The sequence below is a fragment of the Equus asinus genome, chromosome 23 (genome assembly GCF_041296235.1).
Source record: "Equus asinus isolate D_3611 breed Donkey chromosome 23, EquAss-T2T_v2, whole genome shotgun sequence".
Classification (NCBI taxonomy): domain Eukaryota; kingdom Metazoa; phylum Chordata; class Mammalia; order Perissodactyla; family Equidae; genus Equus; species Equus asinus.
The window spans coordinates 46875150-46895310 of NC_091812.1; the positions used below are offsets into that span (position 1 = coordinate 46875150).

At 35.8% G+C, this 20161-nt stretch overlaps 1 protein-coding gene across 7 annotated transcripts in view; it reads right to left on the reverse strand.

Annotated features, from left to right (window-relative positions):
* NFIB (nuclear factor I B) overlaps positions 1 to 20161 on the reverse strand; it is a 226093-nt gene that overhangs the window by 21722 nt on the left and 184210 nt on the right. For 3 of the 7 annotated variants that reach the window (XM_070495806.1, XM_014843518.3, XM_014843515.3), the window contains exons 7-10: positions 14765 to 14899; positions 10691 to 10875; positions 6451 to 6616; positions 3232 to 3314 (exon numbers count right to left, since the gene is read on the reverse strand). In XM_070495806.1, coding sequence (XP_070351907.1) covers positions 3232 to 3314; positions 6451 to 6616; positions 10691 to 10875; positions 14765 to 14899 — 569 coding nt within the window. The remainder of the gene's footprint in view (positions 1 to 3231; positions 3315 to 6450; positions 6617 to 10690; positions 10876 to 14764; positions 14900 to 20161) is intronic. The other 4 variants (XM_044757067.2, XM_014843517.3, XM_070495807.1 and 1 more) reach the window with 2 other exon arrangements.

Below are 20161 nucleotides of genomic sequence, written 5' to 3' on the forward strand. Positions count from 1 at the left end.
CAACTGGTTTACATGACTCTTTTTGAAATAGTCTTCAGGATTACGTGATTTTATTTTTTAGATTCAAGTGAGATATCATATTTACAATGATAGGTGAAATTCCTGTGTCAGAAAAAACTAGTATTTCAAGGCAGTTAGCAACTAGTATCAATAAGTAGTAACCATTATAAAAAGGAGCACAGAGATGTATAATTACTAATAACAACTGGGTATGTACCAAGTTAATGGGTCTAAAAGCATATAATAGTGTTCAGATTTGCTGATATGAATGTATTACTATTACAAGTGGAGTACAGGGTTAATTTTAATACTTTCCATCTCAATTTAAGAATGCCAGTATCCTTGTGTGTTAGAAATGACTATATTGAAAGTTCTGCTTTAGTGTCATTTTGTGGAAAGATTATTTATAAGATAGCCCAAAATTATTCAACAATTTTAAATTTATTGTTAACTCTAATTTATGTAGGCTATATTAAAGATCTTTTCTAAGAAAAAATAGCGCTCAACAATGCACATCAATACTTTTCATAACCTAAAAAGATAAATCTTTATAAAGCAGCCGCCAATGAACTGAAGAATGTACCTGGTGACAATATTTATTCTTACGGGGTCATGTATATTAAAGGCTATGGGGAATGTTTAAAAGAACTCTCTCAGACTAAAACCATTGCCTTTCTAATTTTGAATTTCTCCTAGCTAATATAAAATGATTGATTACCTTTATTTCATGTACCCCTTCATTTTCCTTTTCATTCATCATTGAGTACTTTAAAGCAAATGCATTTAAAACCTGCTGCTAGAAGAGTGGTCTCTTTTAAATCTTTGTAAAGTAATGAAAGGACACAGTAAATCAATTTCATTTCTGCTGTAGGAAAGAATCATCTTTACTGAAGTCATTTAAACTATTTCTGTCCCTCTCTTCCTGGATAGTAAACATAAAACTTCACCTCTATGATTCTTTAAAAAACATAAAAAGATAAAAATAATAAGCCTCTAACTGGAGCGTCAGTTTAATAATATACATGTATAGCATGATCTGCATATACATTCATTCTCTGTATGCCCCCAAACGGTAGCTCATGATGAATTTGGGGCATTTTGGGATTCTTCAAAAAGTAGCACTAAGTCTTTCATTATGTACAGGACAAATTATCTGTCTGCATGCTATTTAAAAGTGAACATTACATTTTTAGTTACGAAGCTTATATAGTTTTTTTCTTCCAAGGATCAATACACATCATATATTCCATAAATATCAACTGCATTTGACTGAACAAATCATATTTACATTATAAGGGGTCTTTACTTGACATTGTCCACTTAAAAACAAGTGGTGGTCTTTGATGAAAAAAGTTTGTTCTGAAACATATATATATATATGAAATTTTTTTTTACTTAAAATGTGCTCAGAACTCTATCTACATTAAGACTTGTATTTTCCTGACACTTGCTAAGTTTTCTTGCTTTATCCTTAGGTATGTGAAAGGAGAAGTACTTTTAAAAATGAACTTTTGTGATCATAATTACATGAGGCTCTGATATTATTCATAATTGATAAAAAAAATTAAGGCTGCTATAGGTTAGGACAAGAGGATGGGAAGATTGCTTCTAAATACATGGAATTGGTTATAATATTCTAAATGTGTTTGGGGCTAAAGGTTTAAATAATGAAGGCAGGTCTCCATGAATTAAAAATTAACTGGAAATTAGAGACGTGTCATAAAGAATAATGCAAATCCCATGACAAAAATATTTCTGAAAATATGTGGAATGATTTTTAAAACGAAGAGCTTCTAAATGTACAAATCCTGCATATGTTTTTAAAAAACACAATGAACACACATATTTGTCAAACAGAACCATATTATAGTAATTATAACACATTTCATATTATAGCAATTTTAGAGGTGAAAAAAAGGCAACATTCCAGAGAATTATGTTGAAAAGCCAATGGCTGGCAAAACCACTAATTATTATTTGTTATTTTCATAACAGTGTACAGATGTTTTCAGTTAGTTCTCACTCTTTTGTTTTGTTTTGCTTTTTTTAAACCTGGCAAAACGTCAAGTATCTTGAATAAGCTATCATCTATATGTGATTTTCTCGGAACTCTGCATGTGGTGACCTTTAATATATCCAGTCTGCCACCTTGGTCTGCAACCGGGCAGGACTCAAGAATTCCACATAAAGCACAGTTAAGATAGTCATAATAAGGATAAGCTAAGTGGACAGTTCTAGAGTAAAAGATGCTGCTGGCATGAATACCTGTCCATACTTACTACATATGTAAAAACTCATACAATTTACATTATAAATGAAGAGCAAGTTAGTACCAGCTCCTTCTTATTCATTATAGCCTATTTTTCCCTATGTAATATTTTGCACACTGTTAATTTCAAATTGCTCTATCAGAACTTGAGAGCAGCAAACATATGTATCATAAAATATATTTAAGTTCTGAAGTATTTAGAATTATTTCTGTCATCCTGTAACTAGAATCGTGGGATTTCAGTATTGGTATGGTCCACGCTTTGGACTGTGGCTAATTTGTTTATAAGCCACCATTAATCCTGGCTGTATATTTTCACAGTTTGGGTAAACACTTCATTTGCATTAAATTTACAGCATTAATGAGATGTGAAATTTAAAATGCTACTTGAAACATAAATGATGTAAGAAAGCAGAACAAAAAAAAGTGTTTTATCACATCTGAAATCAGTAAACCAATTTAAACCTATTAAAATAGGAATGATATGTCAACTGAGATTTTAGCTTCATAACTCATCTTCTTGGACTAAAATACCAAAATGAGGAGTAAAACATCTGGAAAATATGAAAGTACTCAAAAACACAAATTGTGTACTGCTTGACTCTAATTGGCTTTTAAATCACTTTTCAATTTTTGTCTTTGGAAGCTATAGGCTAGTAACTTCTCAATAGCCAATAGGACTGGGAAAAATACTCTTTGGCTGAAACACTGTTATTTATTCATCGATGTTATCGATATATGCTACAAAGATGGAAAAGGTCTTGAGCCAATTTGAGAAACCCTGTTCAGAGAGGCAAGAAACAAAGGATAAAGGAGAAAATATTTTGGAAAATGAAATGATCGATTTCTTTCTCAGAAGCCCCGTGAGCCCCGTTCTGAGTCCAGATCTGAGAGGCAGCATGGAGAAAAGCACCAGTGCAAAAGCGTGGCTACACCATCACACCTGGGGGAAACTTGCCCACCTGTTGCTGATGTAGGAAGGATGGGTCTCTTGGGCTTAGTCCCACATATCGATTGGCTTGAGATGTGCCTGAGGCTGTGTAGGCTGATTAAGGAAGAACAAAAACAAAGATAAAAATTGTGAACTATCAGAAAGAACACCCTGTCCATGTACAAGAAACCCAGAGAAGTGGGACTTGCAACCAAAAAAAAAAAGTGTCCCTATTTCTCTTTTGTCTGAGTGAATACCAAGTGATCTAAAAGAAATGGGAGTTGACCTCAAATCAACTAGTTTATCCCCCTCCCCAAAAATCTATCCAGTAAACCACATCCCATCCTTTGGTGCGGGCATCTCACACTTACGTGCTCCGGTTACAGTCTTGCAGGAGTACCAAGGACTGGCCTAAACAGAAGGATGCTTTTCCTAGAGGTACCTTTTCACCAGATATTAGTTGCCTAATAATGGAATAATCAATGATGGTCTGTGATTCTAAATGTAAAAGCAGACTGAAAGTCTCTTAGGAAAAAGTGAAAGCTTTTCATAACGGGATTTAAGCAGACATGCTTGATGATGTGGGATGAAAATGTCTTGCTTAAAAGTCTTACTTCAAAAGAAAAGCTAATATTACTAACATGAAGGAGAAGCCTATTTTTATTATATCATATAGACTGAATTATTTCAGTATTTTATTTAATGTAAAAATGACCTTAAGTTTGATTAGAAGTGTTTTGGAAAACACTTCTTTATTTCCCATGAGCACAAAAAGTCGATTTCTTGTGACTGGTCGAGGAAGGGAGTTGACGGCATCTTTTAAATACTTGGCCATCAGGTAGTAAGTACATACAGTGAATACTTAAATTATTATGGTCTCACCTTGCAAGTAGTTTTTGTACAAGTGCTATTTGGTACAGAGAGATTTTTCCAAAGACAAGATCTCCCTGTTCCTAAAGATTTTGTTTCTTTTCACAAGGAAAGGACTACTGTATCTTCCCAGCACTAAGCAATCCCATTGCTCCATGGCAGAATAAGCAGAACTATTCCACCACATGTTACATGTAGAGGTTGGAAGAAAGCTAAAATGTTTTTCAACCATCAGATTAATGAGGAATCCAAGCATTAATTTAAAAAGGCATTTTAAAAAAAAATCAATACGTTAATTCTGCCATATACATTTGAAGGACTGAAAATTTGATCTATTGGGGCTTTTTCAAGTCAACATTTTTAAAACAGTGAAGATGCTCACAATTTACCTTTTAATTCTTCCTGAATAAAGGGTTCATGCGGGGGCAGCCATAGCAGCCAGTGGCCTCTACTCAATCTCCAGGTCTCTAGAATTCAATGTGCTGTAGCATGGACAGCTGGAGAACAGCCTCGCCCATACAGAGCAGACACCAAGTCTGTGCTACTCTTTCTTTTCAACCATGAGAGAGTGGTTTCCTTGGCCTCTGGGTTTTCCTTAATTTTATTCACTTATCAATTCAATGACTAATATCTCATTATCAGTGGTGCCTAGGGAGCTGGAGCTACAAGATTCTTTATAGGAAGGAAAAACAACTCACTCTATTTCTTTTATGCAGAAGTGGAAAATGGACTGAAGCAGCCATCGTTATAGAACCAAGATATTCCTTTCGAATATTTTGGAATTTTACTAATCAAATCAGATCGCTTTTTGATCAACCTGTATATGAGTTTAAGAAGAAGTTATTAACAAACAGGCTGATGGTACTACATAAGTGAGCTGTGGTCGTTCGGGTCTGACCTTCTCTTCAATCTCATCTACTAATGTCACTATAAAAACAGGTACCAGAAACTTCTGGGGCTTGGTTTTGATCACTTATCCTGTGATACTCTTTCAACCACTTTTTTAAAAAATCTTCATTTTCTATTTTATTGCTGACTATGCTCAAAGATGCCAAGACATCCACTTCTAAAATCTGGACGTAGTATTTTAGTGGTTGTAATGTATACAGCTAACCTTTACAACAAAAGAATTTTTGGTCTTCCTTGACTGGGTCTCATCCATCTGTGCATTCAGGCAAGTGTTCACTAGTGTAGGACCCTCTACCAACAAACCAGTTACTAAGCATTAATAATTATTGATGGGCATTACAAGCCTATATGGATTTATCGGTCTATGGGCCTCATGAATTTTGAGGAAAAAAATGGTGAATTCACTATACAGTCAAAGTACTGCCGATTTTTCTTGTAGGGTTCTTTCCTAGGTTTCCAGAAGCCACACACACAAAAAAAGAGCATCTTTCCAATGGCCAAGAAAGAGGAGGCCAGTGGTGCCTCCAATTGTCTCTGTAATTTCACATAAGAATTTCCAGAGCATGGGGATTTTCTTGCTCTAGGAAAGAAAATAGAAGTTTTGGGAATTTAAGATAAAAGTATAATTGGGGAGGAGCATGCTAACCCCTCCTGACTGGAGCTTTATCCATTGTACTTGACCAATCTGTGAATTCCAGCTTCAGGATGAGGAAGCCAGTAGTTTGAATGAAGCCAATGAAAAACTGTATAATAATTCCTTGTGTACTCATGAGTAGTCTATATGAAGAAGCAAAAGAATCATCTGGGTATTTGGTATGTGCTATGTAAGTTCACTGGCTGAATCTCTGACATTTAATACATTATGGTCATGCTAAAAAGCATACTACCTAATGTACCATGATAGGCAAAATAATCAAAAAATTTTTAAAAAGTTGCTGACAATGAAAGTGCAGGTAGCTTCCATGTACCTAATACTAAGCTTTGAAATGTTTTCTGCACCCAACACTGTGTGACTGTTTCTCACAATGACATAACCTATAGTAATGCAAACATGCAACCATCTTACAGAGCATTGACTCAGTCTGCCTTGTGAAGGGCTTGATTTCTATAGGAATGCTCCAATAAGTAACAATTATCTAATCTCTCTCTGGTGATGTAAAAACCTTGTACACTGCGTCATGTTAGTGCATTTTCGATGTATACCTTGAACGAGCAGGCATGACTTATTATTTTTGCTATAGCTATTTACTCAAACAAATAAGCTTCTCCCTTTTCAAATATGATGTATGGACTGAAATTTGATAAGAGAGAGCGTGTGATTGCCAGGCCACATACATGCCTGCTAGTTCCACATAAATGAGAAATCTCCATCTGGTCAGGTAGCTGGAAAAGTTGCCGTGTTTTCCGCCTTGGATCAGATATCCAATGGCGCCTTTGATGGACATTTCTCATTTCCTACAGAAATACTTACTGGTTGCTGTAGGTGAAGCTGCCTCACCTTCAGTGGATGTAGTGATGGGTTTAGTATCTGTCATGGTCAGGGTCACAGGTCGCACTGCACTGGGATGGGGAGAGGGTGCCAAGACAGGAGTGAAATGGCCAGGCACTTTCCCTACTACTTGACCACTGCTGTTAGGCTACAAAACAAAAACAGAATGCCGGGTGAAACAATCCAAAAGGCAGTCATCGTGTCCAACAACTCCACTCAGCATACTTGGCCATGTGGACCCTGCACTCTGCCTGGAACTGCCACACAAGCCCTCTCAAGTCCGAGTCAGAGAGGCCAACCAATGGTTAGTAATCATAGGAAGCAGCAGCATTTAAAAGAAAGTCTTCATCTTCAAAGCACTTTATAGAGGTTAATTTGTCGTTACAACATCCTTGAGAGCCAGGCAGAACTGATCCTTTCATTTAGGAGCCCAGAAAACTCAAGTGGAGACTTAAATACTTAGCCCAAGGCTAAAATGGAAGTCCTTACTAAGCTAGTGAGAATTAGAACTGGTGCTTCCTTCTTCTCTCCTCTTCATTTTCTACAATGACTCAGTTTTGGCTTACAGTATACCATTTTCACCTAAATGATGATACCACTGACACAAAGAAGACAAGAATGTCTAGGAGATGAAACACATCAAACTCAATAATTTCCTTCATTTATAGTCAAGGCCCATTCTTCTGCATACAAAAATGCGAGCTCTCACTCACACACAGGTACACTCAAACACACACATCAGGCAATTTAGATTCTAGGATCTCCACGCAACTTTTGATGATTTACTAATACCAGTACATAGAATGATATTTAAAGCATTTAAAATTTCAGATCTATACAACGATATAAAATGCTGAACTAAGTCTAACCTTACACCTACTAATAACAGATTCCCAAAGTAAATTAAAATGTGCTGAAGTGAAGCAGTGGGCAATTAAATATACTCTGTTATTTGAGTTACTCTTCCACTGTTGAGCGTGGAGAGTTACACAAAACATTTATTGTTGACATTTGTGGGAATTAACTGAGAAAATCTCCTGGGCAATGATAGAAAAGATATTATTATCTGAGTTTTAGCCCTGGGTACAAAAATAGTATCCATGGTAGGAGACAAAATCCTAAGAGTACACTGTTTGAAGAAATACTAGAATGTATTTTTCTAGACAGAGAATGCTATTTTTAATTACACTCATGCTGGAATTCTCCACTGCATGGTGTACATAACAATTTGCTAGCAGGGTATTCGCCACAAATATTTAGTCTTTATAATTTGCACTGCTAAAGGCAAAGAAAGCAATGAAGCAGAATATTTATCTAAATACCTGCACGGAAATTACGAGCAGACATTTCTTTAGAGAAAAAGATGAACAGCTAATAACACTTAAATACCGTAACTTAGAGACATGAACTAAGTCTTCACTTGGGTTCCTCCGAGGCCACCATTATTTCTTCTAAAAAGAAAATGGACTCGTTGAATATCCTGACTATTCATCACAAGTAATTTTAAGTATTTAACTTTATGTCAGGAAAATTGACCAGAGTTTCCCCCTACGGAAACCTGGGACAGAGCTACATCTTTAAACTAATTTTATTTAAAATATTCCATTGAATAGCATGACTGTCTCACTGTAATTGGTGCAGTAGCAATGTAATTAATCTCCAAATTGCCGTGGGGGGACAAGGCATCTCCGTGGCTTGACTGAACAATCAAAATCAGTGCAGTGCCACAGGATATCGGGAAGGAACAGCTGACTACAGGTAAACAAGTATTCATTTTTTCCCATTTTTAGAGCTAAAACGGTGAAGATCAAGAGTCCTATTTTGAAATGCAAATTAATTGCTTTTCAGTTGGTGTTAAAAATCAAACCAGATATAACATTCTTACAAAAACAATTCCACAATTTACTAGAAGACCTATTTTTCCTTCCAAGGAGAAAAAGTGGTGTGTTTCTAAAGCAGACCATCATCTTCTGGTTATCTGAACATTGCAAAAGACTGCTTTATAGATCTCACTCAAGAAAGAGGAACGGTCTGATTTTATCACTGGTGGTACATTTGGTGGTAAAAAGCATTTCTGTATACTGCGTTCACTGAAACAGTCTGACAGGACCTACCTGAAAGCATGGAATAGAAGAATGACAATAACGTTAAGAAAACGCTGCCACAGAACATATTCCCTTGCCCGTGCTGTAAACTTTGTCTACTGGAACTGAACTGACATAAACCAAAAGGCATTTCTCTCATTTAAACATAAGAGAAGTGAGAAAGAAAGAATTCCCAAGTCAATACAGATAACTCTTCTGAAACTCAGGGTCAGAAGAATGGAGGCGTCATTTCTTTTCAGTTTTCTACTAGTTCAGACAGATGAAGTTCCGCTATAAAGCTTCTCTTTTAACACTGTTAACAGATGAACTTTCGTACTGTAGATACGAAAAGAGAGACATCTATCTGAAGATGAAGTTGAACAGCATTAGGAAAGGATTATCCTACTTAATACATTGTTCCTATTATACCAAATCCTGAGAGGGGATTTTTGTTTTTAATTGAGATGATTGAGTAAGATATTTCCCTTAGAAGCTGGATCCTTACCTTAAAAATATGAAGAAAAACTGAGAACACTATAGGCAGATTATCACCTAATATGCTCTCAACTTATAAAGAAATTGAAATATACATAAAACAAGCACTGAATAATTAAAGAAATGCATAACACTAAGGGTCTGATTTTAATTTGCATAATTTTTCCCCTAATGGTGCCTAATTAAGACATCAGTTAAAAAAAAAATCCAATGGAACTCTAAGATTTTCCACACTGAATTAACGTTAAGGACTTTTAATGGATGTCTTAATTAGACTTTGTTATTCATGGAAATTCTACACAAATTAAAATCAGACCTTGTGTGCACCGTTCCCAGCTGAGTCTAGCAAAACGCTCTATGGAACTGAGACTTTTGAATCGATGCTCTGACAGCAAATTTTATTTCTAAAATAATATACCAAGAGCCCACTGTTTTACTTAGTAATTATTACTACAGTCATTAAAAGTGCTACACCATTTGAACATTTCCTTCTAAAATACAAAGTTTAACTTCAAATTCAAAATTCAAGAATGATGTACTTAGTTTAGTACTATTAGTAAATGGAACTAAAAATACAGGTAACTTTTTAAGTAACCCAAAAGGCGTTGGATATGTTGTTATTCAAAATGGAACATTCAGAAAGGACCACTTTGTTCCATTTTAACAATTAAATTAAGACCAAAGGGATTTTTTTTTTCAGATCTCTGTTAACTCATTAATGTGCACATACTATTGACTGGCATCTTAGCAGCTGAACAGCATTCATGACCGAATGTTTATGAAAATCCCTCAGAGCATTAAAAGGTATAATAAGGAGTGAACAAGAGTCTTACAGGTAAAGCAGCAAAGCCAAATACCAGACCATAAGATCAAAACGACATGACAGAGTTTGGATATTATGATTACTGATAGACCCAGCTTTGGCACACTCTGCCTGATGGTGGAAAATTGTTGTATACGATTGTGTAAATCCCTACGAAGTGACTTCTCCGTAGAAGAACCCACATGTTTAGGGCACGAGAAAGGCACATGAGTCACTACATTTACACAATGAATCCCTAAAGCCTCTGCACAATGTTTACCAAAAAAAAAAAAAAAAAAAAGACACTTCTGGTAATGTCACTCATTATTAAATGTAGTCATGTCTGTGCAAGGAATATTCAAGGAGTCATCAAACACTGAAAATGTTTACATTACCAAAGCTTATTTTAATACCTAATAGTTGGTCTATAAATACAACTGCAGGTTCTTTTGTGTGTGTTTATTTTAGCGCATACCTTGCTCCTGCCTGAAATAAGCACTTTTGTCTCTGTGTCAAACCAGGTATTTCGGAGGTGTGAACTCCAACTCGGAGCTTTTTTGTCACTCTACGTTCTAGATAAACTTTCTCTTCAGTCAATGAAAATCCAAAAACATCAAACCAAAAACATCTTCACAAATGTGCCCCTTTGGGGCAACACACTTCCTACCTGTCATTCAGCCACCTTTAAATAAAAAACTTATTGAGTCACCAAGCAACTTCCTGAAGATGCCTGTGAAAAGCTTGATGTTCTGCCAGACACACTGAGTAAGCTTCATGCCATAGAGTTAGACCTGTTCCATTCTCCCTTAGGCTCTAATCTTATTTTCTCTCTCATTTTTACCTGGCTGGTTTGCGGACTGGATGGGTCATAAGAAGGTACATAGTTCTTCAGAGTATCCTGAGGATTCAGGTGGGGAGGATATCTGATTGTTGGATGAGAGAAGTAGCTTGATGGGGCCGGAGGAAGGATAGCTTGTGTTGGAAATGGCAACGGTGAGGGCGGAGGTGGAGTCCGCGTAGAGATGACTGCAGAAGACAGAAAAGCAAAGATGGACTCGTGAGTGGTTTTCCTTACTGCTCTGCACCGATCCTAAAGAATGCTGTGAAACGGGAAAACTGAGAGCTGTTTGATTTCTTCCCATGATTTAACCAAACTCTCCTAAAACAACAGTTAAACTCTTTTTCTAATTCTCAATGCCAGTACTGCTAAGCGCATACACACAACCCCCACTCTAGGAAACTAAGAATCTTGCCTTCTAGATCTATGAATGATTAAAAAAAGAAGTTTCTCTTTTATAGGTTAAGACAATACTTCATAAGACATTTCTTTAAGCAAAGTTATTTCCCATCAGAACACATTCTTTGATTAGAAAGTGTTTGCCTCGTTAAAGTCCAGACAAAGTCAGAGCATTAATTAGAGGGCAGGGGACCCACAAGTTCCTACCAAAATTCAAAACAGAAGTGTAATGTAATTTTAAATAAATATTTCCCTATATCCTAGCTGGTGGTTGGTAAGAACGGAAGCTAATAATTAATAAACAATAATGTCCTAAATAATTACCTGATCACTGTATAAATGCTTATGAACATTTGGACACAGAGCCTGGGAACTCTTTCTCCTAATGAAAATGTTCCTTTCAAAATCAAAAGAGCTCTATTCTATAACCATTTTTCTTCCTGGTCCAACTTTTACTACGTGTAGCTTAAAATACATTATTAAGACCAAGAATAAAACCCACAGAAATGCAAATTTAAACTTTCATATTGGCATATTAACTTACCCATAAATCACATATTTTATAAAGGGAAATAATACATAAAACATACGCAATGTGGACAATGTTTAATTGTACTGTAATTTTTAAACATTAGTATGTTCATAATTTATTGTTTAGTTTCTGAAATATAATTCTTAAGTTTGAAAAATTGGGAAAGAATATAATTGCACAATCATTATCTCTATAATGTTGAGGGAAATAATCACATAAGTACAATTTAAGAGCACCAACTAGCACATGTAGAAATAAAGACTAAATGTCTGTTACTATTTAATAATTCGATCCAAATGATAGGAAATTACATATGATAAATTTTTAGTGCTTTATGAGACAACTTAGCAAACAATATGAAAAATAAATTCTTTCCATGACCTATAAATGAAAATCATCTGGAATGACTTATCTCCAACCTTAAAATTATGTGCAAAAAACATATATGTACTTTTTAAGGGATATTGCTTATCTTCCCCAAAGAAAGCTTTTTCAGAAAATACAAGAAATTAAGAATGTCTATCACAGAAGAATCATAAATTCAATTTTATGGTCATAACTTTGCTCCCTGAATATCCAGGGCACTCAGAATTCTCTGGATTGTTGTTACAATGCAGATTCCTGTCCTAGCCACAGACCTACAGGATGAGAACCTCCAGGGTGAGGCACCAGAAAGTGGATTTTAAATAAGTGCTTCATGGAATCTCTCCACATACTGGAGTCTGAGCATCCTCTATCGAAGGGGTACATTGCAGAGAACAACTACATATTTCTTAAAACAAAACTCCTTATTGGAATATTACTTTATTTAAGAAATATACACATTTGTAAGTATGCTTTAAGGAAATATAAACACCTAAGTTAAATTGGGCATCTTTTTACTTAGTGTCAAAGTGCTCTTAATTTCAGCTCAATTTAACCATGATCCTCATTCACATCTGTACACAAACCCTTGAAGGATCTATCCACAGTTCTATCTTGGGTCCTCTGGGCTTTGAGATCAATTTGGCATCCATAGTTTTGGAAAAGATCTCTTTGCAGTTGAACTGGCACATATCAATCCAGAGCTCCAATCTCGGAGCTCTCTGGTACTGTGCTCACAGAAGCTGCAGCTGGTCTGATATAAACTGGGTAGAGTGTAGTATTTCAAACTGAAAGTAAAAATGGCTACTTTATCAATAAAAGTCATTCTAGTCTTTTAAAAAAAGAAAAGCAAAATACAAGGCAAAAAATGTTTCCTTTCATTATGAAAGAATTCATACACACACGTATATGTATTTCTTGGCTACATTATACATTTGTACAAATACATACGTATTTGCAAAGCATTCCTAATTGTCTTCTTTCTTCCAGCCTTGCACCTTCCAATACATCCTTTATAGTCTCATTTGAAAGACTTTTTAAAAATACCATTTTAATTGTGTAACTTCTCTGCTGAAAATCTTTCACGGCTCCCTACTGCTCGCAGAAAAACAATGCCATCAATATCCCATGTTTATACGGTCCTCAAGTGCTTTAGGACCGAGTTGTGCCTCACTGCTTTGGCCTCATCTCTGGCCATTCTCTCCTCTGGCCACATTAAGATATTTGTGGACCCTTGGATATATGGCAGTTCCTTGCTGCAATGACCTCTACCCTTGATACATGCTGTTCACGCTGCCTGAAACGACCTTCCTCCTGGCTGCTTGTTCCTTCTTGCGATGAACTCATTCTTCAAATTTTAGTTCAGAATGCATTTCTTCCAGGCCTCTAATCCTCCACGGAGCATCTAGTCCTATTTAGCTTCCATGCCTACCTCATGATGTGGTCCTTTTGTCTCCTTGCTATACCATGAGCTCTTTAAGGACAGAACCTGTCTCTCATGACCAATGGGCCTACCACAGGCCCTAATATATTATATATTGAACACACATCTGGTAAGGGACCAAGGTGGAAGGCTTGTCTAGGTCTCGCATGGTTCATTATACAAAAATGTACTATTTATCTTTTTCAAATGTTAGAAATATGAACATTTTAATCAGGTGTCATATAAACGGATGATTTAACTGCTAAGTTAATTTTGTCCAAATATTCAACATTACAAACCTATGAAACAGTTACTCATTTTTTCACCTATATTAGGAGTACAAACAATAAATGTAATTACACCACATTTGATTTGTATATTACTCTTAATTTCACAATTTTCTTAATGATAGCCATAAAGGCTATGCGTTTTTTAATATAGTGAAAATACGTATCAACATGCACTTAAAAAGCTACATACAGCCCCAAGCTAAGGACTTTATTTTAACAGATGCTGTATCCTTTGGACAAAGGTTTAAAAAAAATTCAATTTGTTTGAAAGATAAGGAATTGTCTAAGTATAAAGTTAAAGCAATTTGAGTATCACTGTAAATATATTTCTATTTAAAATTTTCTCTATCTAAAATTCAGTCTACTGCTCTCGAGGGCTTATGACTAATAGGTTGAAAGTACACAGTATTGCTTATTAATTATATCTCATTTTTAATTTTTGAAAGAGGATTTAATATTAGTTGTTAGAGTACAATGTGAAATACTGGATTCTTTTTCCTTTTTAAATTAAGATTTTAGACATAGTATTGAGTGTACTTGCCTACAGGAAGGATTTCTGCATATAAAATAATTGTCAAAGAAAAGTATCTCTTTTATTTTTCTGATTAATTCCACTCCCAAATAAGTAGTTTAAATATTGATTTTTTAAAATATATAGAAAATAATATCTATGGACATAGTGGTTGTGTATCTTAACAGCTTTGGAAATACATTAAACTCAGCAACATACTTAAGTACATCTTTCTCTTAGTAAAACATACAGAATTAGGACCAATCCTGAAGGTCTAGTTAAGATAATTATGTATACTATATTTTCTAATTTCTTGTGATTCTAACCTTTCCAATAAGGCAATTTAAAAATACATACAAAAATCTTATTTCATTGTATGGCTTCAAAAATCTTTTTCTCATGTTTTGATAAGAAAATATTTGATCCGATTGTGACCCTCCCTCCTTTGGTTGAGAAAATACGGTCAGCATTGCGATTATTATGAACATTTGCTCCGTCCCTGAGGGAAAGGCTCTGCAAACAAGAGGGAGGCTTGTCCTCTATGCTTGAAACTCCTCACCACTGTGTGCAACTCCAGGTATTCCGGGATGGTGGTGCTGGGGGAAAGTGCTCAATCTGGGGGAAGAATCCTGCGGAGATGTAGAGCTGAACAATGGCTTTTCAGGCTTCTTCATAGTAGTCGGAGAAGACATATCTGTAAAGGAAGACAGATGCAAAGAAAGCTTTATGACTCTCTTCAGCTATAAGGTCCACGTTAACATAATAAAAGATCTCATTTTCCAGAATTTTATGATTTTTGTACTTTTGGCTCTTACAAAATATATACTGAGGGTCAAAGATCCAACTATATTGGAGATTTGAAATATCTGTCAGAAACAATCTCCATTGAAGCTAATCCAAGGCTTCACCAAAATGATCACCAGAATTATTCCTCTTACTAAATAAATCTGAAACTTCTGAAAAATCAAGTATCACGTTTCCCTTGGCCCCTTGGTTCACATCAAGGTCTTTTTCACCTCTGCATTTCATTCCCAGATTCAGACAATTTGGGGGTTTGTCTGTTGACCTGCTGACTACACTGTCGAAAAAACAGAGGAAAACCTGCTGCAAATGTGAAAAACAACCTTTGGGTACGCTGGTAAGTGTATCACTGATTTAATATCTTTTACGGAAAACTCATTACTTGTTTAGCAAAAAATACATTCCTTAATTTGCTCATTCTGCAAATATTTATTGGGTTCCTCTATCTGCCAGGTAAAGCAAAGATGTTATGAAAAATAAAAATAAATTGCTGCTGTAGGGACACTCACTGTCAGTGAGGAGGAAAATTGTAAGAAAATGGCTGTCAGCAGTGGAGAGGGAGGGTGTGTGCTGAGAGCAGAGGTGGGTGATGTTTGCTGCTTCTTCTCCAGCCTTACTCCCAGGGGCAGCGATCAACTCAGCCTCCCCAGGTTAAGGAAGGTGCCCACAGTGGAGCGAAGCTTAAAATGCGATGGGGGATGACGTTCCCAAGAGAGGAAACGGTCCAAAGAAGGAGGGCATAAAACGTGCAAGTAGCACAAATAGTCTGCGGAGTGGTGAAGTCCAGAGATGAAGGAGGGAGCAAGTAGCTGGCAGGACCCACACAATCAGGGGCCATGGACTCTGTGTACAAATGTCTGAACGCTTACCCTGATGAGGGAATGTTACTGATGGGCAAAATATGATCACATTTACAGTTTAGCACAATCTCTCCAGAAACTACACGGTGGATGAATTAGCCGAAATAGAGACAGCAATCATGAAGACCACTTAAGAAGTTGGATTAATTAATACATTCATTCCATAAATACTTATTGAAGGCCTAATTTATACCAGACACTGTGCTAGTTGCTGCGGACACACTGGTGAACTAGATTTTTTTTCAGCCTCTATAAAACTTAAAATCTAGTGAGGGGATACAGACAAGTTAAAAAGGAATTATAAAACAGTGTAAAAAGTGCTATGATAGGAAAAGTATTCAGGGCTGCATTCATTCTTTCATTCATTCATTCCACAAATATTTTATACTGCCAAAATGTAGATCATGAGAGTTTGAAATAAGAGTGGAGACAGAGCTAATGCAATAGATACTTCAACAGAACTAATGCAATAAAATTAATAACTGATGCAGAAGGTCATCATCTTGGGTGACTAGATTATACCACGCAGTTAGGTGGAATAGAGAATTCAGGAGGAAACTCCAGCTGGTAGGAGAGAGGTGCCCTACTTTCAACACCTTGAGTAATGTTGATTTTATGGAGGCTTATAAATTTACACTAAAATGTTCCAAAAATCATATGAGCTATAAAATTTACATTTCATTATCAAAAATTTTGAATGTAGACAGAACAGCAATGGATTCTCATGTACTCATCACCTAGCTTCATCAACTATCAACTCACAGCCAATCTTCTTCCATCTTTACCCCATCGACACTCTGTCCTCCTATATTCCTTTGAAGCAAATCCCAGACATCATACAATTTCACCTATAAATATTTCAGTTTGTATCTCTAAAAAAAAGGAATTTTTATTAAAAGAAAAAAAACCCCAAAACTTTAATCACAATAAAATATATATACAATTTGCAGTTTTAATTAAGCAGGGCTTTTTTTTTTTTTTGGACATGAGAAAATGACTTCATGGTTCCATTAAGATAAGAAACTAGTTATCATTATGTCTTACCATTTGGAAAGTTACCTAAGTTCTGGTAAAGGCATTGAATAAGATTAAATATGTGTCTTCAGCACACTGGTACGTAAAGAATGGGTATGCTACTGTAAAGACAGCAGACATCACAGTCTACAAAAGTGGCAGGTGCTTTTGGAGCCATAAGCTACGGTTGTCCCTAAACTATCAGAACCTTGGTGAGTCAGTGAGGCAAATCAGTGTCTTTCTATCTTTCTCGAAAAGAAAAAACCAAGGAAATAAATTATTAATGAAACCACGGCAATTAATGCCACTACAAAAAGAGAGAGAAAATTTTAAAACCCTTTAAAAAATAGACAAAGGACATTCATTTCAGCTAAGTTACCTTCAAACTGCCAAAAAATAATCCTTAATTTCATTTAACAGCTATGTGATTTTAAAAGGTAATACTACAAATATAGGTTTTGGCCTGCTCGAAGTTAATCCCAGACAAACAGATAAAGAACCTCTATTCCATCCCTCACTTTACAGATGATGTAATAAGTTTCCAATCCAAATTTTTAATTTCAAATTAACTCAGGAAAAGAAACTGGTTACTTTCTACTGACCCTCTTATGCTTTACCTGTGCTTAAGTATAAATGTAAATGAAAATGAACCTGTGTAAATTAATCTCTGAAGACTCCATAATAGAAATAATAAAGCAGACGTTGTACATCATTTAAAAACAATTCAGTATGACTAGAGCTTGGGAAGCAAAATGAGTGTCATTCTAGTTATGTCATTTGTGGAGAAGATGATTCAATCAAGCTTACTGCAACTACTGTAACTATTTCCAAATTTTCATTAAACCCAGCCAAATTCACATGAGTCTCTTTTTGTAAAGGGCACATAAATCAAGGGTGTTTATAGAGAACTTCAAGAATATAGGTGATTATTATCATTATGTTTTACCATTTGAAAAGTGACCTGAGCTCTGGTAAAGGCATCGAATAAAACTAAAAATGTGTTTTCACAATTATATAATTTTTGAGAAACGAAGCCTTTGTATTTTCTTAGTCAAAATCATACACTTGGCCTTACAGGTCATTACTATAGGGCCATTCATTTTTCTGGGTCTCTCTAGGCACGCAAAGAATAATCATGGTAACTTCATGTTCAGAACACACAGAGGAATCATAGAGGCCAACACAGCAGAAACAAAATAAAATTCACTCTTCAAGTTGTAAAAGGGACCACAAATTTTCTCCTCCTTAACCAACAAACTTACAATAGGAAAAATAAGAATGGGAAGGTCTGTCTGCCATATTGAAACGATTTTCTTTAGAAACAGATAAAAAATGGTAGTATTAGAAAGTAGGCTTAACTGCCTTTGTTTTCCCATGAAATGAAATTAATTTGGGGCCCACTAATCGATAAAGATATACTGGTACACAGCATGTGCAAGGCACTATGCCGAGCCCTTTTTCCCCTCAAAGAAAAAAAAAAAACAACTCTGGGTTGAAGAGGGAATAAAAATAAAAGGTCAATTATCTGGGAGAAATAAGGGTAGAGTTTCTAGCTATTATATTTTAGTCAGGAATCAAACTAGCATTGTTTTGATTTTAAATTTTTTTTGAATGTCTGCAGTCTAATAGACCTCATGCCAAACTGGAAAATGATATCGTTTCTATTTTTAATGCTCTCATGTGCTACAGAAAATGTTTGAGGACTGAATATATAGGAGAGACGGTTTTAAGTGACCTTTCTGTGGAGAAATACGAATGTCATGCTTTTCACAATCCATTGTTCCTCAAGCAGGAAGAATGATACATAAAAAGATTAAGTTGAAAATAAGATGAATAATAATAAAGCTGAATAATATATAAATATGTAAGTTGAATAATACTATATACATAATAATGCATAAATTGAATAATACATGAAATAAAGAAGTTATAGAGAGAAGCAAGATGAGAAAAGGATTAGCTGGTGTCTCTATTGGTGGGAAGGAGTCAAGAGTTGCTGGTGGCTGATGAGAAACAGGCAAAGGCCAGTGAGGTCTTGCAATCAAAGGAATTTACATTTGATTTAGAAAGTAAAAATTTATAAATAAACTCATTTCTGAAGGGAAAAACTTTCCAAAAGCTCTATTTTCTTTCTGTTCTTGCAGCGCCCATTAGGGCCTTTACACTTGACAGTCGGTCCTCTGTATCCGCGGGTTCCGCATCTTTGGATTCAACCAACCCGGAATGTAAACATAGCACACAATCCGCGGATGTTTAACCCGTGGATTCGGAGGGCCGACTAGAGGACTCGAGCATCTGCCGATTTTGGTATCTGCGGGGGAAGGGGGGGTTCTGGAATCAATCCCCTCCACGTCTCCTGGATACTGAGGGATGACTGCACCTCCCCCGGCTGAATCAAGATTTCTTATCTAGTCTCCTCCCCCGGGCCTTCTTCATTGCGGCTTATTATAAAAACAGTAGTTGGAATCATCTCTTTCAAACACCATCTTCCTCATTTAAGATCTACCATGGTACTACATTTTTAAGATAACTTTTTCCTTATCATTCCATTTTTGAAACTTCAGCTAAGCTAATTTGCTTATGGCCTCCTGGGGGAGGAGGGAGGCAGGAAGAATGTGTTTCTAACTCTGTGCCTTTCCTTACATATGACATTCCCTTCAGCTAGAATATTACGTCTCTCTATCCTCTTCTTCCATCTATAGAATGATATTTCATCCATTGAACCAACTTGATTTCTTTTCTCCTTAAGTAATTCTCCCTAGGAACTTTGGAGATCAAGATTTCCTTAATGATCTTGTGTTTGTATCTCACATGACTTATGGCTTTTTCATTATTATTTTGCACTTGTTCTATCTATAGCATATATACATATCTTTTTTAAGTTAACTAATGGCTTACCTCCTACAGAAGATGATAATATGTAGAGGCTGGAAGAACATACTACTCAGGAAGAGAATTTTTAAAAAGGATCGAAAGAAGGTAGAAGAGGCAGAGAAGGCATTGTGTGTAGGGAGTTTATTTTAGAATCTCTTGCATGTGAAAGAAGCAGGGAAATAATAACTAGTAGGGTAAGATGAGCGAAATAACCATAGTAAATCTTAAAATGCATGTTGCATGAATGCACACTGCCAGACGAGAAGTAATCGAACGTAAAGTGGAGAGAGAAAACAGAATCAGTGACTGAATTTCCAATAAGTGTGAGGAGCCAGGACAAGGCATAAAGTTCAAGATGTTAAACAAGACCACTGGCTTCCTGTCCTGGTGATGCAGACAGTTCAGCA